Below are 27,655 nucleotides of genomic sequence, written 5' to 3'. Positions count from 1 at the left end.
TACTTGCAAATTTCGCATTTTCCTCTCGTCGTTTTCGAAGGATTTTTAGTTTTGCTTTATTTATAGTAGACGTATACTTTGCGAAATTGAATACAAAACACGTGCACATATTTCCGTTCAGATAGTGACAAAAGATTGCGACCAAAACTTCATTGGATGATAAACAATACATAACAACAACAGGAACAATACATCAGAGATAATAAATAAAAGGATTTGTGATATTACAAGTAAATGAGGCACTGATTTTGAACAATTGTTTTATTTTAGGCTAGATTACAAACTATTCCTTAAACCGTAATCTTTAAACAGAAATTAACTCTAATAATACGGTGTAAAGTGTATGCCTTTGTTTCCATAGTACTTCATTTGATGGAAGAATCCTAAAACTGTTGTATGTTTTTGCTTATTGGTAATATTTGTCGTAAATCTATACTTATTTATGAAAATATTCCCTTGAAATCTTTCGTATCAATCATGCCTAACTGCTAGCAGCATACATGAACATTTTGTTTCTAACTAAATTACTCTGTAACGACCAATATCAAAGGTAAACTACAACGAAACTATATTTTTTCCAATATCATTTTTGGGAGTGATTTCGGTACATTAAATTCTCTCATTTACACCACATATCATAGGCTGTTCTGTTAGTTCGCTTATCAATACACTTTGTGCACACGAAATATTACTTATTTGTATTCACAGCCTCATTTGATATTTGACTATTTTGGTTGCTCGAAAAATAACTGGACTTGGTTTGAGACAATTCAATTCGTAACGGAACCTGAAATAATGGTCAAACTGTTTAACACAAACCTCACAAGGATATTTTTGTGCTGTATATATGTACACTGTACAACTGTATTATTCATAGTTCTCAGGTTTGTCATCCTTTTATTGAGCACTAAATACTAGTACTTGGCTTCAACTTAATATTATTCACATCGTATCCACAGTTATTTATTCGAGAAATGATTAAGTCTGATAGTAGCGTAGATTTGTTTTTCGTATGACGAGAATTATTTATGCACTCAGATTTTTTTTAAATTTGCATTTCAGTGCTGTGGTTATTTCGCGGAAAGTCTAACATTTTTCGAGAACACATCTAAGCAAGAGATTCACGCCAGTCTAGATTTTATTTATTTGATGCACTGTTTTAGAATGGTTGCAACCATTCAGTGTTCCAGCTTTGAGATGACCAACTCTACTTGGAAGTTCAGGTGTGCAGGGAAGTCCGGATGTGCTATTTCTGGAAAAGCGCACCACTGCTTATGATTATAAATAGGTCCAGTACAGTCTAAAAGTACGTGACAGTGAGCGATGCGGTAATAACTTTTGCCATGCGAATTTCATAAAACAAATGTTTGGATGGAACCTGCACTAGTTTTACGATAACCCCAGGACCCACCCCTCGCCTGGATCCGTCCGTCTCTTGTGATGACAGCTGGCGTTTCGCGAAAGATGCGGCATTTAGATGTGTCAGAAGATTGCTATGGGTAGCTATGATTCAATCGCTGATCGACACCTTAGTATTATTAGAACAAACTGAGACGTTTCGTCCATATTCGAAGATATTTTTAGCGCATCCCGTGTTAGGTTATTAGGGAAAATAATTACAAACGTTTAATATTTTTACAAATGACGACGTATTTTTCTGTCTCGAAATTTTCGGGTATTAAAGAACGATATCAATCCTACAATGATACATCAAATTTTTAGGAGAAAGAACAGAATAATGAAGCTTTCTTTGATGCACTGTTAGGATGTTGGGTTGTATTGTACTCGTCGGTGGGTGTTTACTGTTTTTGCTTTGCTCTTATGCATCAAAATCTAATCAAATCACGTGCTCAATCAATTGTTCAATTGAACTCGAAGCCTGTCTGTTATGATTTAATTTTTTTTTTTCGATTTGCCGGAAACGATTTTAACAAGGGAATCGTTTGTTTATTCTCACAGTTTAGAGGCAAAGCTACTGCGACGTTGCGTCGTTTGTCTCAGAAGCTAAATTTTAAGGAGGAAAAAAAGCTAATTTTTAGTGGTCAATCAACAACGCCATTCCTGTTTACTTTCCATAACTCTGGAATAACTGAAAAAAAAAATCCTGCTGATGAAGCATACGATTTAATATTCCAGCATAGCAAATAGTAATTTAATCCATGGAAATCAATAACGTTCCCCTGTGTGTATTCACTATCACGTGCTTGTGTGCAGGGTCGTAGAGATAAAATCCGGGCCCGGAGGGGTTCAACATAAGGGTCCCCACCATTGTGCATTATTCGACCATCAAAATATTTAAACTCCGAGATTCATTGGAAACAAAATAGTTTTCTGTTGCGTATAGTGCATAGAATCTTTATAGTTGCGCATCACCTTTTTACTGCTTTTGTGTGTGCTACAGTGAATCAGCGAAAGAACCAGATTTGAATAAACTTATCGTTGTTAATTTAAGGAGAGGTTCTCATTCAAAATTTTCAAAAATTTGAATTTTTGAAAGGTATAATGGTCTACTACATCGGACTTCTGCGAAATTACCCTGAGCTGTCGCGGACCCCCTTCGAAATCACCTTGGGTGGTTGCGGATCCCCACTGCTTAACTTCGATTTCAAATGCTTGCAATATATCATTTTCAGCATGTTACAAAAAAATAAAATTTCGATAGCCACCCGAAAAATATTCCCGAGATATTCTCTTTCGCAGCCCCCCAGTAACGACTTCAAGGCCCCCTAGATTCCGCGGACCCAAGTTGAGAAGCGCTAGTCTACTATATTGTGTTAAACGAGTTTTTCGATCCGCGCCAGCAAAAAGGTTTCTACAGGCTATTGGACGCTCTCGGCTCGAGACGCGCACCTCAGGTATAACGTCGCTGTTGTGCTATCTTATGACAAACGCCATTTTGGGGTAAACTGAGTTAGATATGCCACATTACTCGTCTAATGAATCTCTACAAGATGGCGTTTCCAGAATTTTGAAATTTTGCTTGGTTAGTGAAATATAGCGAGAAAAGTGATTAGAAATTGTGAGTTTTTTGCTTCAAATCATTATATCTTGGGATTGGCTCAAGTTATAATAAAATTTTAGTTGCTTTTATGTGTAAAAATGTCGTAGGAGCACAATGGCATAATAATTTTCAAAAGAAAAATACATGTATTGGGAGAAAAACGCAGTTTTAGCTTTAAACTGGAAATATTGCCTATTTGGCAACACTGTAACTAAAAATAACTATTTTTTCTAGATTCCCTGACTCATTTCCTTCAAAATGCATCCAACCGATTGTTTATAGACCAAATGAAGCCAAAGGTATGAATAAAAGTTCATAATTGATGATTTTTTTCTTTGGAAAATTTTCCATGCACGATTATGACACGTCATACAATTTTTTTCATCAATACACACCTATGACACGTGTGAGTGCGACTTTTGTTTACATTTTTAGTGAAAACTCGCACCATAGTCAACCGGTCTTCGTAATATTTGAGAGATTAGTACAGAATAGGTAGAAGCATCAATTGTCTTCTCTGAATTGTTTCTACCATTTATAAGTTTCATGATATTCAATCTCAAACTTTAAAAATCGTTTTTCTCGAAATGTGCAAAATGGCGCTTGTCATAAGATAGCACAACAGCGACGATAAACCATTTCATGACATTATGCACATTCCCAGAATGGTTCGCGTTGCACTGTACATGTGCACAGGTCTCGAGAACGTATTTCATGGCTTGAACTGTAGAGTTATCGCAGACTAATTGTGAGTTATCAAACAACCACAGAAAATGGCGAAAAACGAAAAATTTTGTTCAAGATTGTTAAAGTCACATTTTAGTCCACCATATTGGAATCGCCATTTTCATTTTTTTTATATGGATGCATAATAACTCAAATTCGTGTTTATAAATCACTTTTGCGGATCCGCCATATTGGATCGGCCATTTTGAATTCCAAAAAACTTTCGTAATCAGCGATGTTTAAAACTCACAATTGCATGTGATTTTTACAAAATATTGACATTATACCACGAATAATTGATCGAAAAAACGGAGTCTTCGGAGGAATTTGTGGACATTATAAACCCTTTCATATGGTGTTATTATTTTAATGATTAATCTCCCTAAAAGTGCAAATATTATAATTATGTCTTAAGTAATGTTGTAGAGCAAGCTTTTGCCAATAACTTTGCTGAAGACACAAAGTCTTCATCTTTGATATCTTCAACATTATTACTGGTTGTTTGTGGATTATCTCTTTAAAGCCAATATATAATATAACTTTTTGAACATCATTCTGACAAGTTTGGTATGTTCCATAAAATGGTTTGAATTATCAAAATGGACAACTTGCTTTACTACAACAATGGATTATCTCATGTATTTTCAAAATAATTTGGCAAATTTTGAAAAATAAAGTGCTTCAAATGATGATTGGTTGTTAACGTGAAAACGGCTGAGTTTACGTCAATAGTGTTTACGGACTACTCATCAAAAATAACAAGGTTTAACATTTGCCGCTATGATTTTAGTGATTAATCCTCCTATAAGTAACATTTTTTACCTAATTTTTTTGGTGAAGAAGATAAGCTAACGTCTGTGAAAAAATTATGGAAATTGCTTTCGCGAATATTTTTGCTGAATACACGAAGCTCGACACGAAGTCTCTTTTTAAAGGCTTAAGAAGTTATAGCTCGCTATATTTGTATGACCCCAAAAATATTTGTTTTAGAATATCTTTGCAGTTCTCATTCCTACGGGTTTCATACACTCTACGAAGTTATTTCAATCGTCAAAATACACAGTTTTCATTAACGCATAATTTTTGTTATCTCGGGTATTTTTGAAGATATTGGACCTTTTTAGAAAAACAATAGGTTTTTCACTACTGGAGACAATAAGAGACAAGTGAACTCTATTGAGTTTAATAGTGTTGATCTAACATTTCTAATTTCAACTGCAACTGCAAGATCGCTGCCCGGTTTTGCCCGTTTAAAAGTTATTATAAAAAATCTAAGTCGCAATCAAAAGATCGATAATCTTCTCTGGAAAGATATGTATCATGATAAGAAGAACAACTTCCTGGAACATTTTGAAGATTTATCTGCGATATTTAGGAAGTAATGTTAAAAAAGGTTTTATGGGGTCATTCGCAACTAACAGTCAATAACTTCGCGTGTACTATAAATAGAGATTTTTGGTCTTCAGCAGAGATGTTCGCAAAAATAAGTTATTTAATATTTCTGAAGACTTCATATTGGTTTTCATGCTTTGAAAAAATTGAAGTAGTTAACCCACTTCAAGGGGGATTAAAGACTGTAACTGTATCATCAAAATTAAGGTATCTGGGATCATCATAAACCATCTCAGAAGACATCATTGCTGTACGCTTCACCGCTTTCGCGTGAACAATTTTTCGCACGTTTTTGGCGAAAAAAGGGCGCCATTTTATTTTAAAATTGACCAGAAAATTAAATCTGTCCTTTCCTTCAGAGATGCAAGGAACGGGAGGGACTGCATACATACAATGCGCAGAAGATTCCAAATCGTGAAGAACGGCACGATGGGAAAGTCACGGGCCCGGATGCTGACTAAGTCTCATTGTCTTATCATGGATGATGAGACTTACGTCAAGGTGGACTTCCGGCAGCTTCTGGGGCTACTGTTCTTCACCGCCCGGCACAAGTTTGATGTTCCGGAGGAAGTAAGGAAACAGAAACTTTCAAAATGTTGCCAATAGATACATGATTTGGCAAGCGATCGGTCTATTAGGTATATTTTTTACAGTGTTTTTCCGTGATGCAGTTTGATGTGGGACACCCTCTATGCCAAGAAAAAATATGCAAAATACCAAGAGGGAACCTAAAATGTGGAGAAATTTAAATTTAAATCACACAAAAAAAAAAAAAATAAAAAAAAAGAAAAGCGAAAAATATAGAAAACGGTATAAATGCCAAAGTGCGTTGAATCTAAAAATGAAGAAACAGAACAAGGACCATCTAAATAAAGGAAAAATTGAAAAAATAAAGCAAAATAAAAATAAACAAACAAAAGACGGAAAAACGGAAAAGAAAAATCAGCAATTTACTATCAAAACGAATGATTGCGACGGAGGACAATAATGGACAAAAATAAGATGAATTATAAATAAATAAGAAAACTTGTATGCATGAATAAATGAAACATACAGACAAATGGAAAGAAGAGGAATATTAAAATATTAATAGTAAAATAAATGGAATAAAGGCAATCCAAAGCATATAAAATTTGCCACTGCAAAAAATACTAAATAATGGGATTATGTATTAAGGCAACCAAATGAAAATCGTGCGGTTTCAGCTAATAATAAAAAAGGCAAAAATAAAAAAGTAATCAAAATAATAAAGTAAAAAATATGATACAATAAAAAATAGGTAATAAAAGTAAAATGGAAATATGGAAGATATTCCGAAAATGTGAAAAAACAAAGAAAACAGACTAAAATCGGAAGAATTGAACAAAATTTAAAAAAGTAGAAGAAACAGAAAACTAGACAAATTTCAAAAAGGTTTGAAGTTGGGTCGTGCGACATGCTGATTTAAAAAAATTTGGAATCTCGTGTTTCTCGTGAATGTATTACAAGAATTCTGTCATTTTGGAACAATAAATCGTTCGAATTACCAGACACGAAAATCACTGCTATTGGTGTTTTCGAGTTTTGGATATTTATTTTTTTATGGGTTTTCGAGGCTGTTCATGCGATTTTGCTTTTTATTTTTTAATTCTTATTAACCAATTTCACCAGGCAAGTTTTAGGGGTTTTCTACAACATTTTAATAGATACTTTTTTGATTCACCTGGTATTTGAGAAGCCAGACATTTTAACAAAATAAAAAAGCCTATGAGTGTTAATAAAATTCATAGGCATAACCTTGATCCAGTTTTTTCTAGTCAGTGAGACGACCGATCTGGCGGTGCACAAATAGTGATTGAGAAGTGCTAATACTTGTACCCAATATGTGAAACAGCGAGAAATAGATCGAAGTCCTTTGAGCGTAAGGATGACCGGAACTATCTGCAAAAAAAATTACAACTGGGGGCACGCATTTGAATTGATCTCAGTGGTTTCAATAGACGCACTACTCATGCGCAGTAACGATTCTGTAAACGGAGCTATACTGCAACATATGTAGGGTGGTAGCACCAGGGTCGCTAAGGATGGTTTGAATCCCGCCCGTAGAGTGGAAAATCGCATTCGGGGGTTTTAATTTCAGCTTTAGCGCTTGTTCATTATTTGGTCGGTTTCCCCGTTAGCGACCTTAGTAAACGACTTAATGTCAAAGTCAAAAACACAATCACAATGCATCGAATGGTTTATGAGTTATCAGCGATTGAAAAATGTAATTTATATACTTCAAATAAATTTAAATTTGCAGCGATTTTATCCGTCATCGTACACAAAATATTAAAATTTTAATTTAAATTTTGGTTTAAAATAAATTTTTGTCGAAATAATATTTATCTGAGTTACTATTTCTCTTCAAAACCTCCAAACGGGCCTCCTCTAGTCTTCCGTGCCCGGGGGAAGCACCACATACCACCCTCCCCCCTCTTCCGACGGGCCTGCTTGTGTGATCTATTCAAAACGTCTGTCTCCCGTTTCTTTTTAAAGCCAAGAGCGATTTGGAGCGCCTGAACACAATAAAAATATTATTTAATTGTGTATTGTTTGGGGATTTTCGCTTTCTCCTGTTCACCGCCCTAATGAGATTTTTTCGAAAATATGTCACATGACGGGGATCCGATGTGGGACTCTTATGCAAATACCAGTCAATACCAAACATTGATGAGGTTTCACAATGCCGGTGATTAGGGGGTGTTTTTCGTACGGTTTACTTTATGCACACACTACCGCGCGCTGTCTGCACATAGGATCACATATTGGGGTGATTCGCCTATTGTGAGCTTCGTAGGATCAGGGGAGAGGGGTAAACGTTTTTGGCCAAGCACTATTGACATAAATCAGTTCGAAGTGAATTTCGACAGTTCATTTGTACAACCTAGAATCAATCGATAAATGGTGAAATGCACATCAGACGGTATAGTATTTTTCCCGTCGAAAAGTTGTGAAATTAGAAAATGTTTGTGCAAATAGCATCTTCGAATCATGCACTTGTAAAAACCTTAGAAAATGAGCCAGTTAGAATATTAAACACAGAACCTAGCGAAAATGATCCCCATCACCCTAATATATTCACAGCCTGGAAACCACCTCCCGCACGCGCCCTGTGCCATTTGCTACCGAGCGCTCCTCTCAATAGTGCAGAGAGATTCGTTCGGTGTGCCACAAACCGGTACGACACGGGCGCGATGATTAAAGGGAAAATTTTCCACTGACTGGGAATCAACCCCACCAATCAAGTGTGTTCGATGAAGAGGTGTGTCGGTCGGTCGGTCAGCCGGCGTTCACTGGCGGGAAACAACCTATCGATTAAACAGAAGACAAACAAAGCATGAACCGGTACCCGCCGAGGACGCGCACATTCAATAATTATTATTGCTAGATTTGAACCACAAGCAACACATCAGCATGCTCAGTGACAGTGGAAAATTTCCCACTGCTGTCTATGCAGGAAAAATTAAGTTACCACTAGGAGAGCGGAAGCCCTGTATACCGAATACTAATTAGGAGTATCCCTGCTTCACGTTGGTCATAAATTCCCTTTCATTCGATTTCCTGCTGACTTTCTCATCTCTTGCTTGGATTGTGAAACGAACGATTACCGCCCAATGTTCTAAGAGACGACCTACGGATCACTCTATCTAAAACGATAAAGTGGCATACTAGTAAGAAAATCAGTGATTTCGCTTTGTCAGTGCATAACATTTTAAGTTTAGTTATAGTGTAGGATACATGAGTATGTTTCCGTGTGCGATTTGCGTTTAGTAAGTGTGCCGTTCCTTGGTCGTGTACAGAATGCTAAATTTAAATCACATATGTGTTAATTTCGCTGACGATGACCGCGGATCCCTCGGTTGTCTCGTTCAACCGAATTCCGACACTAGACCGACCAATATACCGCAATGCCAGTCAATGAAGGTATGCTATCGATACTCCTGCTGCGAGCTGCAGCTACTAGAAATACCGCACAGTAGTGCACATACCACTCGCCGGTTGAGCTGCCGCCGTCCTAGAGTACGTCGCACTATCATTTCCGAGAGCAGGACGAAACAAAAAATCAACTTAGCTATTGTCCTCGGTCGTTGTCGATGTCGGTCATAGCGATGCCGTCGCGGTAAATGCCTGTCGCCGTTTCATTACCCGAGTTTTGTGCAGTTCACCCTTATGGCATGGGACCACCGTGCCTTGGCTAACCGCCGTTGAAGGTTGTCGTGTGCCATTGTTTCCGATGAGGGTACCTGATGGAATTAGTGACAATTAGTACTATATTATTAATAGTCTGCATCGATGTGGGAAACATACCGAACATTTTGCTGACGGAAAACTTTCGGGGTTTGACCGGCCGAGCGCGTGATTCGACCAACAATCGCTCGAAAGCTTTGTACAGGGCGGGTGAATTATCGGCGACTGACACTTCGCAGAAGCCGATGGCATGTGAGGCGGCCAGCGTAGCACCTTCCGTTTCTTGGACCTGCGAAAGAGGGGAAAGATTGCATTTGATACATTTTTGGTTTGCTATTTTTTGGTTGCTTTTGATAAAGCGTATTAAGTTTTAAAACACGATTTTTTTTTTATGATATCCCAGTCAAAAAGGGCAAGTTGCTGACTAACGGGGGGCTATTTGCCACCTCGGATGCGCAAATTGCCCTACAATTTGCCAGCAAATTGCTGGCAATTAGGGGGCTATTTTAAATGCAACATTTGGGCGATTTGCCGCCGTCATTTTTTTGCCACCCTACCCGCCTTTAAATCGCCCTTAAATCGCCCACGGAACGCGCCATTTAATCGCCCTTAGTTGCCTAATATGAAAATTACAAACAATATTTATTTTCGGATTCAATCTACTCACATAAACACCACCAAACTATATGAAGAATCAATGGTGAAATTGATATTGCACACCAAAACTTACCGCAATCTGACGTTCATTAAGAATTTAGGTCAAAGATCTTGTCCTACTATACTTACACACGATTCCACAATTTCCCACATTCGTTGGCTTAACGAAGTGCACGAAACAAACAAAATTCAAGCGAGAACATGCCAATTGTTTAAAAAAAAAAACAATTTTAAGCTTAAGCAAAACATGAACCGCCATGTTTTAAAAACCCGAAAAACAATCAAGTCCATTTCAGTCACCAGAAAATTTATCTAAGTATTTAAATTGTCTTTAAATCGCATTCGCAAATTGCATTTGTTCCTAGGGGCAATTAGCACAGGCGAGTTGAGTCAAACGTCAAACTGTTTGAATCGCCTGACCATGTTCGTCCGCATTTTTTGACCGGGATATGTATCTGACAAACTACATACAATTTTGGACATTGCGATTTCCTTATGCACTGAGGAGAAAAATTTGGGTGGAGACCAATTTTTCTCCACTAAGGAGAAAGTTGGTTTAAACCGCATTTGCGCGTAAAAGATACAAACCTATATTGTGGAATTTGCGTTTCGACTTCGTCTTATCAGAATCCGACACTAATTTAGTGACAGGACTAAGCTAGAGCCGGATTGACGTTAGCTCCAAAAAACGGATAAGGGTCCGTTTTTTAAAGCTATCGTTAAGCCGGTTTTCACCCAAATTCTTCTCTTTAGGAGGAAATAAAGTATAGTGCATCCTCCTGGCTTGCTAAGCCAAACCGAATGTTTCGATTGCACTAGTTCTCATCAGCTTAAAATGAACTCCTTTTCTTGCTTGACGCTTGATACAGTTAACCTCACTTTTCTTGACAGTTCACTTGTACTGTTTACATGGACTTAGAAAATTTTGTGGACAACTAGATTCGCTCGAAGGAAATCGTAAAGAATTTTTCTAAGTCCATGTAAACAGTACAAGCGAACTGTCAAAAATGAACACTCAGTTCATTTGTGACGTCAGCGTAAAGTGTTCAATACAAGTTGCGTCTCCTTTTTTTTTCAAACTAGCCTCAATCTGGCGCTAGCTTAGTCCTGTCGATAAGTTAGTGTTGGATTTTGATGAGATGAAGTCGAAACGCAAATTCTGTAACTAATATTTAAATTTGCTTATCATTTTTATCTGTCATTATAGGAAAAGCTATCAATCAACTACTTTATAAAATAATTTATATAAGTCACAAAATTAGTCAAAATTTCTGTGCCACACTAAATCATTGTTCGCAATTCGATCTCAAAACAAAAGCGAAAGTAAAAACCAACGGTGTGCAAAACCGAGATTTCATGAAAGGCTCCAAAAGACCACGCTACAGCGCTATCAGTCCCATCCAGATTTATTCACAATAAATGATGTTGTTCTCAAATTAAAAGTTTATACCAAATCTAATAACGTACGTGTTTGAGTTGTGCAACACGACAATTTAAAATGAAAAGATTTCAAATTGGAAAACAGCGAATGTTATCGCAAATTTTATCACTCCGTTTCTCTATTTCATAGAAGTATAAATAGGACAGACCAGCAATAGCAAATATCGTAAAGTAAGTTAGATTAATTAGCATAGAGAAGACAGGAAGCGGGCAGCAGGTAGTTGGCAAATCGATTGCTTTATACGCAGCTTATCTGGGTTCGATTCCCAACTTCGCACGTATGATTAGAGATTTTCTACAAAGATTTTTTTCAACCCTAAAAATGAGGCAAATCACTCTAAAGCTCAAATTTCTATAATCGAAATATAAAAAAATCGAGATGATAACTCATACCTTGAGAATTGAAGTCTCCTAGGTATCGGGAGGAGTCCCACAATAACACAAAGTGACCAGTGCCCAACCTAATCCCACCCAGCCCCGCTCTAAGTTGAATCTCTGGAATGATTAACCTTTTGAGTTTGTTGGAGTTCTTGGATGTGCTGGAAACTCCTCGTTTGATCTAGAATTACTAAGATCAAGGTTTTCTTAGGCTTTGTATCAGCGCTTCCTCGAGCTATTATATTTGGGGGTCCCCAAGATTTTTTTTTAACTTTAATCTCACCTGCCTATATTTTTCAGGTGCAGTAACAAGAGGATGTCAGAGTCGCAGTCTTCCTGAGTCAAGAGATCATAATATTTTGTCGTAGTGAATGGTGTACCTCCCTTCAGCTTTTCTTTAAAAGAGTGCATTAGCATTTTGTATGCTTGATTGTTGTTAATCAGCGTTCAAAAAAATATTTTGGTTCCTGTTCGTAAACAGCATTTTCAATGCACAACAGCAGTAAAAAGAACTTCAATCGCAGTACAGTAATGTAGTCGCACATTTTGCCAAAAGCAAATATCAATTAAAACTAGTCGGTGGTCACGCCGTCGTTCTCTACTTAATAGGCGGGAATGTAGACACGGTAGCCCTTTATAAAATATTTATCGTTAGTAATATCATTTACTTGCCTTAGATAGAACTAATTTGGGCACACTTCGTGATATTCGTTGACTGAATATTTCTGTGTGAGCTATAATAGCTCGTTATTAGACTAGTTCATTTATGCACTATCCTAAAGCCCGGTGCAAAGTGGAAAGTTTAAGAAGCAGAAATTACGGAAGATACTCGAAAATACTGAACATGTGAACATTTGACATAAACTGGCCACTACAGAGCAGGTGGCGGCTCTGGCTGGAGAATGAAAACGCATCAATTTGAAATGAAAGCGTTTGATTCTGTCATGAAAATCCCGCCAACGTTGGCATTTAAAAATAAAAATTTGCATCACTGGATGATATTACAGACAAATCTGCAGTAAACATATATTTAATATTTCTGTTCTGTTGGTCCTCCATATTAATGGTTTTGGTCGAAATAAGGTCGGAAAATTTCGGTTTCTGTTCCTCTTTCGAAAAATCGTCTGAGAATTAGTTTCCGCATTTTTATTAATGCCACACATACTTCGAAATTGCATGGATTAGAATCTCTCCGACTGATGTATTTATTCTGCTCAATTCTTCATCGGTGTATTTCGCCCTTTGTATCTATTGGGTGAAGAAAACATACGCCTAGAGGATCTGCAAGGGGTTTTATTCTCAATGATTTTTAACAAAAAACTGCCTTGTCAAGTCAGCAAAACTTCTTATGTGGCTATTAAGCAAGCTGCATAGTAACGATTCTTTTACTGATCCTCTTAATTACGAACAAACTTTGTCGTTGCCGTCATTCATCAGCCGATTCATACGCAGCTATACTCTCTTCAAGTAGTGTCTCCTCAACTTTAAAACTTGCGCCGGTCTTGGCAATTTTTAAATTTAAAAATAATCTGAATAAAGCTAATTTTTGAAACTACTGAAAATCAATTTTAACTTATATGTTAATGTTAAATAAATAATGAATTCTACCGTGAACTTGAATTTTGCTATAAAATTTTTAAATCGTGAAATTCAATAATTTGAATATTTATTGGTGTTTTTCCTTCTTTATAACATGAGCTGTTCTTTATTTGGTGATTGATCTGCTCATTATATTCCTTTCTCAGTGATGATTTGCGATTTGGGGTTCAACACATCGTGTTTTGATGGTCTGTCACAATTAATTATAGCACTGAAATATTCGATAGTGCCAGGCACAAAATATGTTCGATGAACCTAAGACGGAACTGATTTAAAGTTGATTGCATAGCCAGCGTAATGCGGTGTAACCGCATAACCGCGGCCAAGGAACCGAACCGGCGCAAAGATCCACCGTCGGAAGCGACGACCCCTCGCAAGCAAACCTGTGATCCACTCGTTTGCCCGGCTTACTCAACCATAGGGTCGATAAATTAGTTTAGGTCCGACTGAGCGGAGCGACGTCGGACAGCACACGAAGTAAAGCGATGTGGCGTAGCCACATTAGGCGGCAGTTTTGATATATTTATTTATTTTACTCTTCTGCTTTAAAAATGATGAACTAACTATAATTGGTATGTGACATTTTTATTCTATATATAACATTGCCAAACGATTTTTGTTTCACTATAATATACAGAGAAACATATAATTTTAAATATAATATAAACTATTTTCCTAAGAGTAAATAATATTTTCAAAAATACAAATTCACGTTGTTTGAACTGTAGCCTGCAAGATATAGCTACGGACCTATCTGCTTTAGCGTTTCCCAGTTCACTGAACAAGCGGTTTAAGCGCCACCTCTTACGAGGACCACTTGTCACGATCAAGGTTGCCCGTCCAGAAATCCAACCCCAAGGCGGGTAAGTATTGCTAAATTTTGGTGGAAATGAAACGGCGGACGCAAAAGCCGAAGGGTACTCCGTCTCACGGGATGACACCAAGTAATAATCAAAAGATCGCGACTAAACTATTGGTTATCATCACAGGCAGAGTCTCCAAGAACTATCAATAATAAGTCAGCTTCCGAAACCAGAGTTAGGTTGTTCGCTTCACACCTTTAACACGTTGACGACTGCTGGTACCGCGCTGCTTGCACCAAATTTGATGAAAGCTATTCGACGACGACGTGATTATTTTGCGCTGCCTTGCACGAAAGTGTTGTTAAGGTCCTAGCTTGGAGTTCGGTAACTGCTGGTAGGGTGGGATCTCCACAGAGCGTAATAGAAACAAAATACGGATGCAACGGTCCGGCTGACGGCGTTTAGCGGTGCCGCCTTACGCACGTGGTGGTGCGTCTTTGTCCGCACTTCGTATCGCCTGTAAGTCCACAATCCGCGCTATAGCAAACAGAAAACGACATGGAGAGAAAACGTCGTTTGGCATGTACGCAAGCAGAACATTTGTTCTAGCCGACGGTATTCATACTTCATCATAGGAGATGGAAGAAGTGAACAGCTTATATTTACAACAGGGAACTGAAGTTTCTGAATTGGAAGCTATTTGACCTCTGATACACGCGATTGCTACAGAACATTGCCAATCCTTTAAAGTTTTATCTATGAATACATTGGCTATGATATTTGATTTTTAGTTCCTGGAAGGGTACTTTTAAAAAAATGAAAGGTTAAAAATTTAGTTTCGACTTTAAATTTATCCGACCTTTCGTCCTTTCGACCTTTTGTATTTTCGACCCCAGATGGCCTGGGTTCAAATCCAGCCGAGGTCGTTGAGATTTTTCTGAGGTGAAAAAATCTGTGCTCACGTCTTCCTTCGGAAGGGAAGTAAAGTCGTTGGTCCCCGGTCCATGAGTTGGTGGATCGATATCTAGTCCAGATAGAGTGGAATCACCTCTCTGGCGTCGAATCCAACTTCTATACTTACTAAAAAATATCCTTCTCCCGTGACACTTGTGGAGTGCGCAGTAGTATATACGGCCTCTAGCAAAAACAAGTATCGGACTAACCATTTCTTCCCTTTCCTGCCGCGATCTACGTTCGGGCCTGGCCGGCGCCGGTACTGATCAAACTTTAGGATTACCAGGAGTTGCGCATAGAAAGATGTTTCGCTACTCCCAAGCATCATTATCTACTTATTCCCTGTGCAGCTTCAGCTAGTCCAGATCGATAACGGAGTAGCATCCAGGGGTGGTCGCACAAGCTCAAGCGCAAGCTCGACCTTTTGTATTTTCGACCTTTTGTCCTATCGACTGTTTGTATTTTCGACCATTTGTCTTTCGACCTTTTGACTCATCGAGTTTTTGTCATAGATTCTCTGTGTGTCGTACAATCGGCAGTTCAACAGGGAATTTGCTGTAAAAGAATCTATTTTTGCTCTGACAACCAGGTGTTAACTAAGTCAAAAAGACGTGAAATGATAAAACAAGTATTGTTATATGCAATAAAGATCAAACGTTTAATTGATCTAAATCAGGTTTGCCTTATTGCTTCCGAGGGTTTTTTGTCACATTATTGCATCTCTTGCGATGAAAAACATTCTGAAAATCATAATTTAAATACTACTAGGTAAAGTCTACTAGATGATAGAAATGGCTATTAGTATTAAAACAGGTTTGAAATGCTTTGTTGAGAAAGTCTACGGCTATGAAATCCCTGGAAATAAAATACATGTCTGGTTTGATTCTACGTGCGTTGCTACAACGAATAATATCCTTTGAACCAGTTAATTCCTACAAGGAAATGTATCCCCTTTACTGAGTTCGAAGATAAAAAGAAACATATTTTCAGCATCAGTCGCAAATACGAAAAATGCAAGTCGGCACCAGTCAGACGCTTATTGAACACTTTCGCTCACACCAATTTGTACTCTTTCGTTACATCATTATTTTGAAATCAAATTCCCCATCATGAAAGGGCCACATACCGCATTCAACGAAAATAAGTCTATAGACCATTTATAAATTACGTCACGCACAAATTACTCCGACTTGATTCTCTTTTTGTTCAATGTCACAAATTGTTACAAATTTTCCGTCCCGTACGTCTTGATTAATTTTTTTTCTTTCGTTAAACATGTTACGTCACGTTCTGCCATACACAAATAAAACATTTTGATAGTTCCCAACTCCATAGCAACCCAAAAGGTCTTATTTTGAGAGCAATTTCCGTGCTAAAAATATGCTAGTTCATTGGAACCCGGGGTTAAATTCGATGAAACGATATCAAATCGAGAGTCAGCTCATCCAAGCTACGGAAAAAAAGTGAACATGATCTCTGCCACCATCTAATGGATTGTGAAGGTTGACCGAGTTATGACTGTAGACGTTCTTGGAGTGAATTTTGATCCGAGATTTTGCACGGGCTGTCTACGTTAGGATTTTATGCTCTCGGTCTCCAGTTCAGGGGTTGCAAAGAATGATGGCGTAATGGTTCACAGAGGTTGATTGATGCTAAAAATAGAGATTGCTATCATGTGCCCAGAGGGTGCTACGGCTTTGGTGCAGCTTGATGTCGTACGTGACATGATGCAGAAACAACCAGTGCCATCCGATGCCGGTACAAGAATATAGTCGTCTATTGATGCATCGATGGAGTCAAATTTATTAGCAATATCGATCGTCGGGTTTTCATCCCAGATTAATTTTAAACTCGATAATTTTTACTTAATAGCAAGTCCCACAATTTATGAAAGTCATTACAAAGCTGTCAATTACGACTAGATCTTCTACAGTAAATTGCCACCGGATGCAGATGTAGGTCAAACTGTCGGCAGATTCTCCGTAGACAATCGCCAGTCAGGCATGTCTACTTTTCCACAACCATGCTCGTAGTGCAGTGCGGTCACTAGAACTGCAATAATAATTAATTTCGATTAACGGTAACAAGTACTGACTGTCAGCACTTTCGGACTCATTTCTCACGAAGCGAAGCAAAATGCCGAAAACCTAGAAATTGTTGGGAAATGGTACTAAGCCGTGTACCACTCGCACAAATTAGTTGACCTACAAACACACGCAGAGCAGCGGCTTTAGTTTTGCATTTCTGTTTTCTCAGTGGTCTGTTTCGTCTAACCATGCGGTGTGTAGCAATTCTCTTATTTTGTTACAGACATTTTCCCCCACCCGACCACTGACCACTGACTGGGCTGGTGCTAGTGACGGATGGCGATCATTTTTCCTAATTAATCGTAGCATCATATCTCAAATCCGTTTTTTATAAATCTTCACACACATACAATGTTTGGCAAGAAACAACAGCACGAAATTTTTCGAGTTTTTCCCAAGTCAACCGATGACTGATGATGCCCCTGATAATTATGTCGCATTTGCAGTTTCCTTTACCTATGAGTCAAATATATATCGTTACAGTCATATTTAACCGGAGCTACTGTGAAAATTTTTCATCAGTTTGAAAACCACGCCGCTTAGTTTTTCCTTAAGCTTACTGAAAAGCCAGCTCATCAAGCTGGCGCCAAAAGAAGATTTCGTTCATTCATGAAAGTGCAATGTATCATCATGTTGGCAGAGTTAATGCGTCGTAGAACCTGAGGAACACCTCCGATCGAGCAGAGTAAGAGAGAGGAAATGAGTGATCGAGAGCGACTTGTCTAGGGGGATTCAGGTCGAGACGCAAAGCAACCAAATGCATATTCAACAGCTAGGGCTTAAGTTAGGATGGAAACAAAGGTTGGTTTGATGTCGGACATTTAGTAATTTGATTTTCAAACATAAACAGTCATATCTAGGGCGTTAGGTGAATGGCACTTTCGTTTTTGACTACGGTGTAGTCGATGCTACACTCATTAAAACTTTTGGGCAATCAGTCTATTTCTTTTTGTTGCCCTACATCAGTGTACCACCAGGTAAAACCGAAAACGCTATAAAATATAAAACTACTGCCGTCTCCATAATAGGTTGCTTTGGTGGAGACGAAAGTACCTTACGGTTCGAGCCGACAGTGTAAAGTACTGCCGTCCCCATAAACGCGTCGTATTATTAAAATGATTCTCGCTTTTGAGAGAAAAACACATCGTATAATGCCAACAAAAAATCCTACATTTCGTTTAAAACGACAAGCTAAGTAAATGGAAACCACTCAAGCTAGCAGACACTCATTCCCAATTACACATTCATTATCTCGATCTGGTTGCCTTGGTCAATATATGAGAAAAACATCAAGCCCTCCATCTCGTTTCCATTCACGCGGATAGAAAAAGTGCAACTCACCTCTCTCAAGTGGTCCAGATCAGCCTTGTTCCCGATCAGATAGGCGGAGGGTGAGTTTTGCAGTTGTCGCAACTCGGCCAATGACCGCTGGGCGTACTCGTAGCTGATCCGGTCCGTGATGCTGTACACGATAAGGCATGCGTCCGCCCACTGGATCTGCTCAACGGGGAAATCATTTTCGTTTTCAGCCGAGATGTCTACAATCTCCACGTCCAGCACGCCGCTGTCCAGTGTCACCGTCTGCTTGTAGAGCAGATCCGTGTTGGAGCGATACTCGCCGATGAACCGTCGCGTCAGGTATCGCACGGTGAGGGCTGCAGAGATGTCGAAAAACATTCAATTAGTTCAAAATATGTCTGAATCATTCAAATGAAATGGTGAAAGAGTGTGTGTGTGTGTGTGTGTAAGCGTATATCCTACGGGGAAATGGAACACGACGAATTAAGCTGAATGGTTGCACGGAAAGCCGCCCGAATAATGAAAAACGATAATATCGTTTTGTTTTCTTTCAATTAGTTAATTTGTGCTAAAAATTGGAATAAGTAACTCGATTTTGATTTGGTTTGGCAATTAATTCTTCAATATATTTTACTTACGACTGAGAAATATTTGAACCATACAAACAATTTTCTTAATGTTTTATTGAGGATGAACTTATTAATAAAAATAATCATTTAATAGTAGTAATTAAAGATATTTTCTATTAATTAATAAGGATGAACTTTGCTTCTTATTGTTAGGTTTTGGTGAGGTGGATTACCAGTCCTGCTGATGTTTATGTATTTAATTAACGTAAATGTATACAACAGAACTTTTGAAAAATATGTGCCGTCAAGTGCTTACATTTCGTAGTTATTGTTCTTCCGCACAAATTATTTTTGTCTACAGAATTTCTTAGTTTCATTCCAATATTTTGTTACAAAATGCAATAAAAATGTAAGAAACAACCGCATGCATTACGAGGTATCTAGTCTTGTCTCAAGTCTTTATGTAAGTCTCCTGGAAAGAATCTGATTTTATTACCATTTTGAATTCAATATACCGCAAACCGGGGTGACATTGATCACATTTCGAAGTAATCATTACATATTTTTAGACGCAACATATTTTTTTCAAGTTTAATATTTTTATGTATGTATGGAGAACAAGATTGGATGGTTTTACCTAAAATTCTCCGCTTCAGTTATTTTTCCTAAAATGATTTCAAATTGAAGTCCCTTTACGTATTCTGGGGTGACTTTGATAACCTAACCTGCATGTTCACCCACATTAAGTTATTGATGTCAATGCTTTTCATTCAAATGTTTGTTTAAACTAATTCTGGAGAGATACTCATTGTTAAATAGATGTTAATTGGTATTATACATAGTATTTCAATATACTGTACTATCAATGTACAAAAAGTTTCATCCATTTTATCACGTTGGACTATTGAACAATAAAAAATATTGCAAATTTCAGCTTGAAATAATTTGAAATAATTGCCAACTAGTTTCACAAAAAAAATGTATTTAAGCAAACTCTTAAAAATAAATTTGGCACATCCCACTCTAAAGGAAAATAAAAACTCGCTTGTAATTTATTACTCTTGCTCAAACCTGAGATTTATTTGTTTTATAAAAAATAGACACTTTACGAAGCTTCGTAAAAATAAGGTAAAGTCAAATTTCGGTTTTTTGTAGGTTTTGTACCCAAAAACCGAACAATATACCCAAAAAGTATAACAAATCAGTATTTTATAAGTTTACAGTAAAAATCATTTCAAATTAAAATGATTCGGTAGACTATTCTGGTTTAATATGCGATCTACGAAAAAAGTTTCGAGTGATCAAAGTCACCCCGGTTTAAGGGAACGGTATATGAAGGTCCCGTAGGTAGACACTTCTGCGAAACCTGCGGTAGCGTCACTGAATATTGATTAGGGCGATTCAACAGATATAATAACGAAATTCAGAGTACTTGTCAATCTTTCTACGGGATTGTTTGTCTGAAGAATGGACACAGCTGTTATAATTAAAAGGTTTCAATTTAATCATAACAACGTAATTTGAAAGATGCACTGAAAATATAAATTCGTAAAGAAAAAATGACGAAGCATTTTTGGGGGTATGGGGTATACCAAATTTGTGACAAAGTAGGAATTCACCGGGTCCAAGCTTGAAAGACGATTTAAACCAAGAAGAAGCTTAACTATTTGTGGTTTCATCAACATCGATAGCGCCCAGATTTTGGTCCATGTTCAGAACCGGGTGGAGTTGTTTACGTTGCACAGGGGTCCATAATGTAAATTTAGCAGGAAGTTTAACTTTTTTGCTAAAATTAAATCACTTAGCCTTACAATATGTTTGGCTCAGTTGTTGTACTTTGCAATGCCCTTCTTTTTGTTTAAACAGATGCTAGGGTGGTTCTAATTTTAGCAATATTGAAAATTGAACTTTTTAACGGTTCGAGATAGAGTTTTACTGTCTTCGATGAAGTTGTAGAGCAGCACATTTTAGACAAATTTGCCGAAAATTACACTAAAGTACTCTTTGGACAAATTGAAGATTATTTTAGGGCGCATAATTTGCTTTAAAACACCAACTTCTAAACATTTTTCGTTTTAAGGCTATGATAACTTTTATATTAAAATATAACTTTTTCAAATAGCATTGTCTTCGATTAGGGCACTTAACATTAACCCATTATTGCCCAACCTACTATATATAGTAGGTGCTAAGAATAACTCCTATTACGCACTTAATAACGCAGAACAGGCATTATCAACAAGTTAATATTGTTCATATACTCTTGCAGAATATGTTTAGAGAAGTTAGAGTGGTTAAACCGATGTTTATGTTTTGTTTTTAATCAATTTTCCCTTAAGGGGTTACACATTTTTGTTAGAGTGAAAAATATCGAATCTTTGTAAATTAGATATTCTGAAACTACATACGCTGAGGAAAATTTTCTCAAAGTTTCATTAAAATCGGAATACTACAACTTATGTTACAACTATTCATATACCGCTACCCATTGACCACTCGTATGCGGTGCGTAGTGTTTGATACGCTAGACCGTTAACTCGCTGCACCGACAGTAAAACTCGATTATCTCGGAATTATATTTTGTTGAAAAGTTCATCCGCGGCAATCACCATATCTCAGGAACCAATTAACCGATCAATTTTAAATTTTCACTGCTTGTTCCTTATTATATCTGCTACTTTGAAAACAATTTTTTTTTACTGGAATGACCACATCATTTTTCTTCGATCGGAAAACACAATTTATGATGCGCGTGAAAATAAGTTGGGCAATAATGGGTTAAATACCGTTACTCTCATATGAAATATCATGCTTTGTAGTATGGATCACCAAAAAATGGCAAGAACGGTTTTTTTATATCTTGCAATATTTACTAAAAAAATAGTTTAGTACAAATAACTTTCTAATGAGAGAAGCTAGAGGTTTGGTATATTGAGACAAATTGTTCTCCTTCAAAATACCTGGAAGTATTTCTAAAGTGATCTTAATGAAAAATCAAAACTGCAAAAGTTATACAAAGAAAACCATTTTTTGACAAGCACCCTACTTTTTGGGGTAAATTACTTGTAAAAGTACACGATATGGAGTTTCAGTGTCTTCGACGAAGTTTTTTAAAATTTTATTTTCTTCAATTTTCTGGAAGATAGAAAAACTCTATCTCGAACCATTAAAAAGTTAATTTTCTGATTTCAAAAAAATTGGAGCCACCCTAACCACAATTTAAAATGAAAGAAAAGTATTGTAAAGTATAATATTTTATCATGAAAACGAAACTATATTATTGATATTGTCCATCGTGAAAGTAATTTGAACATCTTACAAAGGGTCAATTCATGAAAAACCAAATTTTTAATATTACTTTTTCAGTTTTCTTTTTTTTCCAACCTATCCTTCAGATGTTTTTCAGAGTTTTTGAAGACGAACATTTTCTTCTAACACACCAAAACTCTAGCTTCCATTATTCAAAAGATATAAGCACTGTATATATCAAAAATAGATTTTTTAAATCAATTTCATGAAATTTTTAAAAATATCGTATTCGCCATTTTTTGCTCAATTATAAATCGCATTATGACCATTTTAATAGTTGCATAAGAATTATCTTTAGTTTGCCCCAATGAGTGATCTTGTTATACCAATAAACCCTTTTTTTGGTGAAAAAGTGCTCATAACTTTTCAACAATGGTTAGATGTGTAGTGCCATGAAACAAAAACTTAAAACAATCTTGAAGTTGTCCGAAGACGACTTTGATTTTAAATCAATACCGCAAAAATTAGCTGAATAAAACAGTTTTTCTAAGAAATACTTAGAAACTCCCTAACTTTCGATTTTAAATTTCCTGTAAAGTAAAAAGTATGACAGATAGAGCTTACATATCTTCAGCAAACTTGCAAAATGTGTCGTTTGCCTTTGGAAAAGTAAAACCAGGGCAAATTAAGTATTTCCCTCGAAGTCCCAGGACACCAGGACTGTCTATCAAAAGTCAGGACTTGTCCTGGTCACCCTAGAGTTAGGAGAGTTTTAATGAAACAGATGAACATCCTTTGCACTCGAAGCCACGAAACAAACGAAGTAAACAAATCACCGAGAATTGTTAAACATGAACTTCATTCATCGTGAGCTCATTTGTGACGTCATCTTATAGAACCAAGAGGGTGATACGACGACACATTATCGTAGTCACCATAACAATGCTGTTTGTAATGTGGTTTTTGTTTGAGGCGAAACTGAGTCAGTTTCTAACCCCAACTGCTGTCAAAATGTATGAACTGACAACGGTTGGGGTTAGAACCTGACTCAGTTTCAGGTTAAAGCAAAATCGGCATAAGCAAATGAACGAAAAAAATTTGCTGCTGCCTATTGTTAAACTCCATATGTAGAAATAGGGATGTTAGTTGGCTGTATAGAACTCAATTATAACTCTGACATCACCTCCTTGCTATCCCCCGAGTGTTCATTTTTGACAGTTCGCTTCTACTGTTTACATGAATTTTGTGGACTAGTTGCACTCGAAGCAAATCGCAAAGAATTCCATGTAAGTATAGATACTCATAATAATAGACCAGTGATTGTACTTTTTTGGAAGCAAACAAACTGTTAAAACCCGGAGTCAAACGATTATGACGGCATACAATGCAAACAAGCAGAACAAGTATTACAATTTTATTTAAAAAAATGTATTTTGTTATTCACAGTATGCTTCATTTTCCATTTCCGTATTAGTATTTTACAATGTTATTTAGAAAGATATTTATTGTATTCTACATAACTGCAAAAAAAGCTTTTTACTTATGCTCTTTTTCGTCAACTTTGTGTTTTTGAAGAAATTGCATTTTTTTTGCTTTTTGTTCTATTTTTGTTGCTCAGTATCAAACGTATAACTTCTTTTTTGATTCATATATTGAATCTCTTGAAAAATTATTTTGATAAAAACAAATGATCGAATTCAGTTCTACAAGATGACGACGCAAATGAACTCATAATGAATGAAGTTCATGTTTGACAATGTCGGTTGGTGTAAAACCTAATACAGTAGAGCACGTTCGAGCTTGCACATTTTTGGGTGATGCTAGTTTAAAATGTTTGTTTTCTAGTTGCCAGTTATGCATCCGTGTGTCTATTACCATGAATATTTACATCCGTTAATCTATTACTATGAGTGTTTAAATATATAAGCAGTACAATCAGGAGGGTGTCACTCCTGTCATCTGCTATGGAGATATACAGACTTTGACAGTAGACAACATGTGATGGGCCTAGCCGCTTCTAGGCCCACGTCGCCCGTGCAATAGCATTGGGTTGTTTTGATTTTAACAAAGGAAGATGTTGGCTAGTACAAAATGGCCGCCTAGCAGGGGGCTGAGTACAATCGAACTGTCAAAAATGAACACTCGAGTTCATTTGTGATGTCAGCGTATAAAGTATTCAATTTAATTTTGGTTCGCCAATGGCATCGAGCTGTCAAACAGAGCTATGATTTATTCAGTTTTATCTGTATTATATAGATTTTCGAGCACCGATACTAGAACTACGTTTCACTATCGCAACTGTCGACATAGTGCTGTGTTACTGTTATTACAAAGTAATAACTATTTTCAAATGTCAATAAGCGAACAGCACTTGCGTCTAGTGTCCTGTTGGTCAACAAACAAAACAAATAATTGTAGTAATTATTAACTTCTCAAAATTAACAAATCACCCACATTTCTAGATGATGTTTTGATGTGTCATCTTTTCGTGTATTATTTTCCGTCAAGGTCTACCCTTGTCAATCCTAATAACAATGTACAACAGTGGTACGGACAAGGCTACCCAGCTGCTTTAATGGGGGGAAATCTACCTTTCAAATAAATGTAGTAGCGGAGATTACTCGCCTTTCTCGAGTATAACCTTCACATTGCCGAAAGTGATGCCAAACAATATAGCACAATTGGTGTCCCTGTAATTCCTCTTCAACCTTCTCGAGTGTTTATTTTGATTGGTATCAACCAACAGTAGGCAAACACCATTCGCTCACTTCCAGTAGGTTGGCCATTTTTCGAAGTTTGTTTTTCTTCCTCGTTCAAACCGTGTGACATGTGGATGGATGAATCACACAAGTTGCCTGAATATGTAAAAGTAGAACGAAAAACAATTTTTTCTCCTCTGCACGTTGAGAATTCAAATAACAAGCCAACCATCTTCTGGGGGAGTGAAGTGCCGCACGTGCCAAGTAAGTGCCGATCCGCTTGGCGGCTCGTTTTTCAAACTACACGACGACTATTAGTAGCAGGAAGAGTAGAAACTACATGAGGTCTGATGAATTAAGTATTATAGTTCACGAGCCGAGTTTTATTGCCAGCTGTTGTTAGGTTCGAATAGGAAGGAAAATTGGTGTTTACGATTGATCATGCTGATGCTTTGAAGTACTGCTGCCAAGCAGACATTTTCAAGGAGAATTAAGAGCCCATTAACTAAACTCGTGCGTGCTGCTGATGGAAACAGAATTGTGCATAGTTCCAAGTTAGGCAGGGTGATTGTAAACTGAAAAAAAAACTAATCCAATCAAATATTGTTTATACAGAACGGAAAAAAATGTTAGAAGCTTGTACCAGCGGAAACTAATTCAAAATATATAAAACATAACCAAAAATTCAGTTTATCACACACTTTATCTTTTATATGTAAGCAGATAAATATCGACATCACAAAACATGAGGCTCAGTTCATTGCTCGTTATTAACTTCAATTTGAGTGACAGGGAATTCACTTCCGTTCGAGCTACTGAAATAGTTAAATGACAGCCGGTAAATGCCCTCGAGCAATGCCCCAAACATTACTCCCCAACTGCTACTGCTCAAACTTTGACGATTACATTAGCCATATTTGGAGGTCACCAAAGTTCGAGCTCATTTTTCTCTGTCATCCTGATTCCTGGGCATGCGAAGTACTTCAGATGTTAGACTGAGTAGCCCCACTTAGAACGTTTCGCAACGATTCACATCCCGGCCTTCCGCTTCCCGCTTGAACCCAACCAAAAATTCCTGCTTGCCATTATCCATGAAAAAATTGATTTTCGCGACGGCGTAGCTACTGCTGTTTTTCAGCCACCCTCCCTTGCCCACGCGGCGAGATGTTCAAACTCGTTTTTGCTAATAAATAATAAATGAAGCTTCAAATCTAGGTCAAAATATTGTACGTCCCGCTGACTGTGCGTGATTGGGAAAAGCATCCCGCCAGGTCAATATATCCCACCCATAGAAATTTCAATCTCCGGACATGACCTCTAACAGTCAGGAGCTCGGTGCGGTGATTTATCAAAAACAGCCTGTCACAAATAATGCCAACACAAGCGCGTACCTGATTCAATGGGATGAAAATGATGGAAACGGAAAAATATGCAGGGAAAGGTGTGTCTGAATATGTAGGTGTATATAGCAACAGCCAGTAATTCAATTCTCCTGTAGATTCCCTCACTTTTGCTTTGTGTGTGTGTATGCATGTCTGTACGTATGCTTATGTGTACCAAAAGCACTACTGTCAATCATCGGGCATGCTTCAGAGTTCAGAAACCGCGCGCTGTCGGCATCGTTGTCACAGACATCCGGTTCGAGGTTGGTTGTTTTCTCTGTGCCGAGAACGGATTATCCCAAGATGGCGAAATAGTAAGGTGTGAACAGGGTCCTGGTTTCCTGATAACTAAATTAATCAAGGCTTCCAGGCCCGCCGAACTCAATGTCAACAAAACCAACCAATCGAACGTGGTAGCAATTATTACCGTGGTCTGGTCCGCAATATATAAATATTTACGTCAACAACCAATCGGAACGAAGTGCCCAACAAATAATGAAAGCTGGACAAGCTTTTTATCAGTGAGATTAAGCTGAACAAGAACTGTTTAAGTCATTATCCAGTTAAATAGTTTGTTGAGTAAGGCGCAATGTTTTTTGTTTTCTCCATCACATCCTGTGCGTTAAAAAATGACAACCGTACTCATTAACAGAAAAATGAGATCACCTTTACATCTTGGAATTATCCTACCTGCATAGTTTGTCATATTTCGATCGAGTAAACTAAATTGTCACTGAATTCTACATCTGTATGCAATTTGTCTCGTCGAAAGAAGATTGAAATGCAATTTGTCCAAACTAGTGAGCTGTAATGTGGAAAGGGTGCACAATATCTCTATTAGTTTTAGTTCTTTCTACTGCCTGCTTAGCTGGATGGGTTATCGCCGGATCGGTGGTAAGATTATGACGATGTACATATCTTGACAGTGGTTAGAAGTTGAAGTATGCAAGGGCATAGCCACCAATCCCTTTACTATTAAAAAGTCGAAATTTTTTGTAAAAAATAGTGATTTTTATTTAAAATAAGTGAATTGAAATTTTTCTCAAAAACTCAACGTAGGGGTTAGGTATTTTTTACATAGAATGTGTATGCAAAGTTTGAAAGAAATCGGATAAATAGTTTTGAAAAGGCAGGTAGCACCGCAAATCATGTTTTTCCAGAAACGTTCTACAAAAAACTGTCAATATTTTTGCATAAAAAATTACAGCATA

General features: G+C 37.3%; 1 protein-coding gene across 1 annotated transcript in view; it reads right to left on the bottom strand.

Moving 5' to 3' along the window:
* Positions 1-246: 246 nt before the first annotated feature.
* LOC131678269 (ras-related and estrogen-regulated growth inhibitor-like protein) overlaps positions 247-27,655 on the bottom strand; it is an 86,683-nt gene continuing 59,274 nt past the window's right edge. The window contains exons 3-5 of the mRNA XM_058958287.1: positions 18,588-18,901; positions 9,449-9,617; positions 247-9,384 (exon numbers count right to left, since the gene is read on the bottom strand). Of these exons, the coding sequence (XP_058814270.1) occupies positions 9,242-9,384; positions 9,449-9,617; positions 18,588-18,901 (626 nt within the window). The 3' untranslated portion in view covers positions 247-9,241. The remainder of the gene's footprint in view (positions 9,385-9,448; positions 9,618-18,587; positions 18,902-27,655) is intronic.

The sequence above is a fragment of the Topomyia yanbarensis genome, chromosome 2 (genome assembly GCF_030247195.1).
Source record: "Topomyia yanbarensis strain Yona2022 chromosome 2, ASM3024719v1, whole genome shotgun sequence".
In the NCBI taxonomy this organism is placed as follows: Eukaryota; Metazoa; Arthropoda; class Insecta; order Diptera; family Culicidae; genus Topomyia; species Topomyia yanbarensis.
This window is presented reverse-complemented; position numbering and strand designations above follow the sequence as displayed.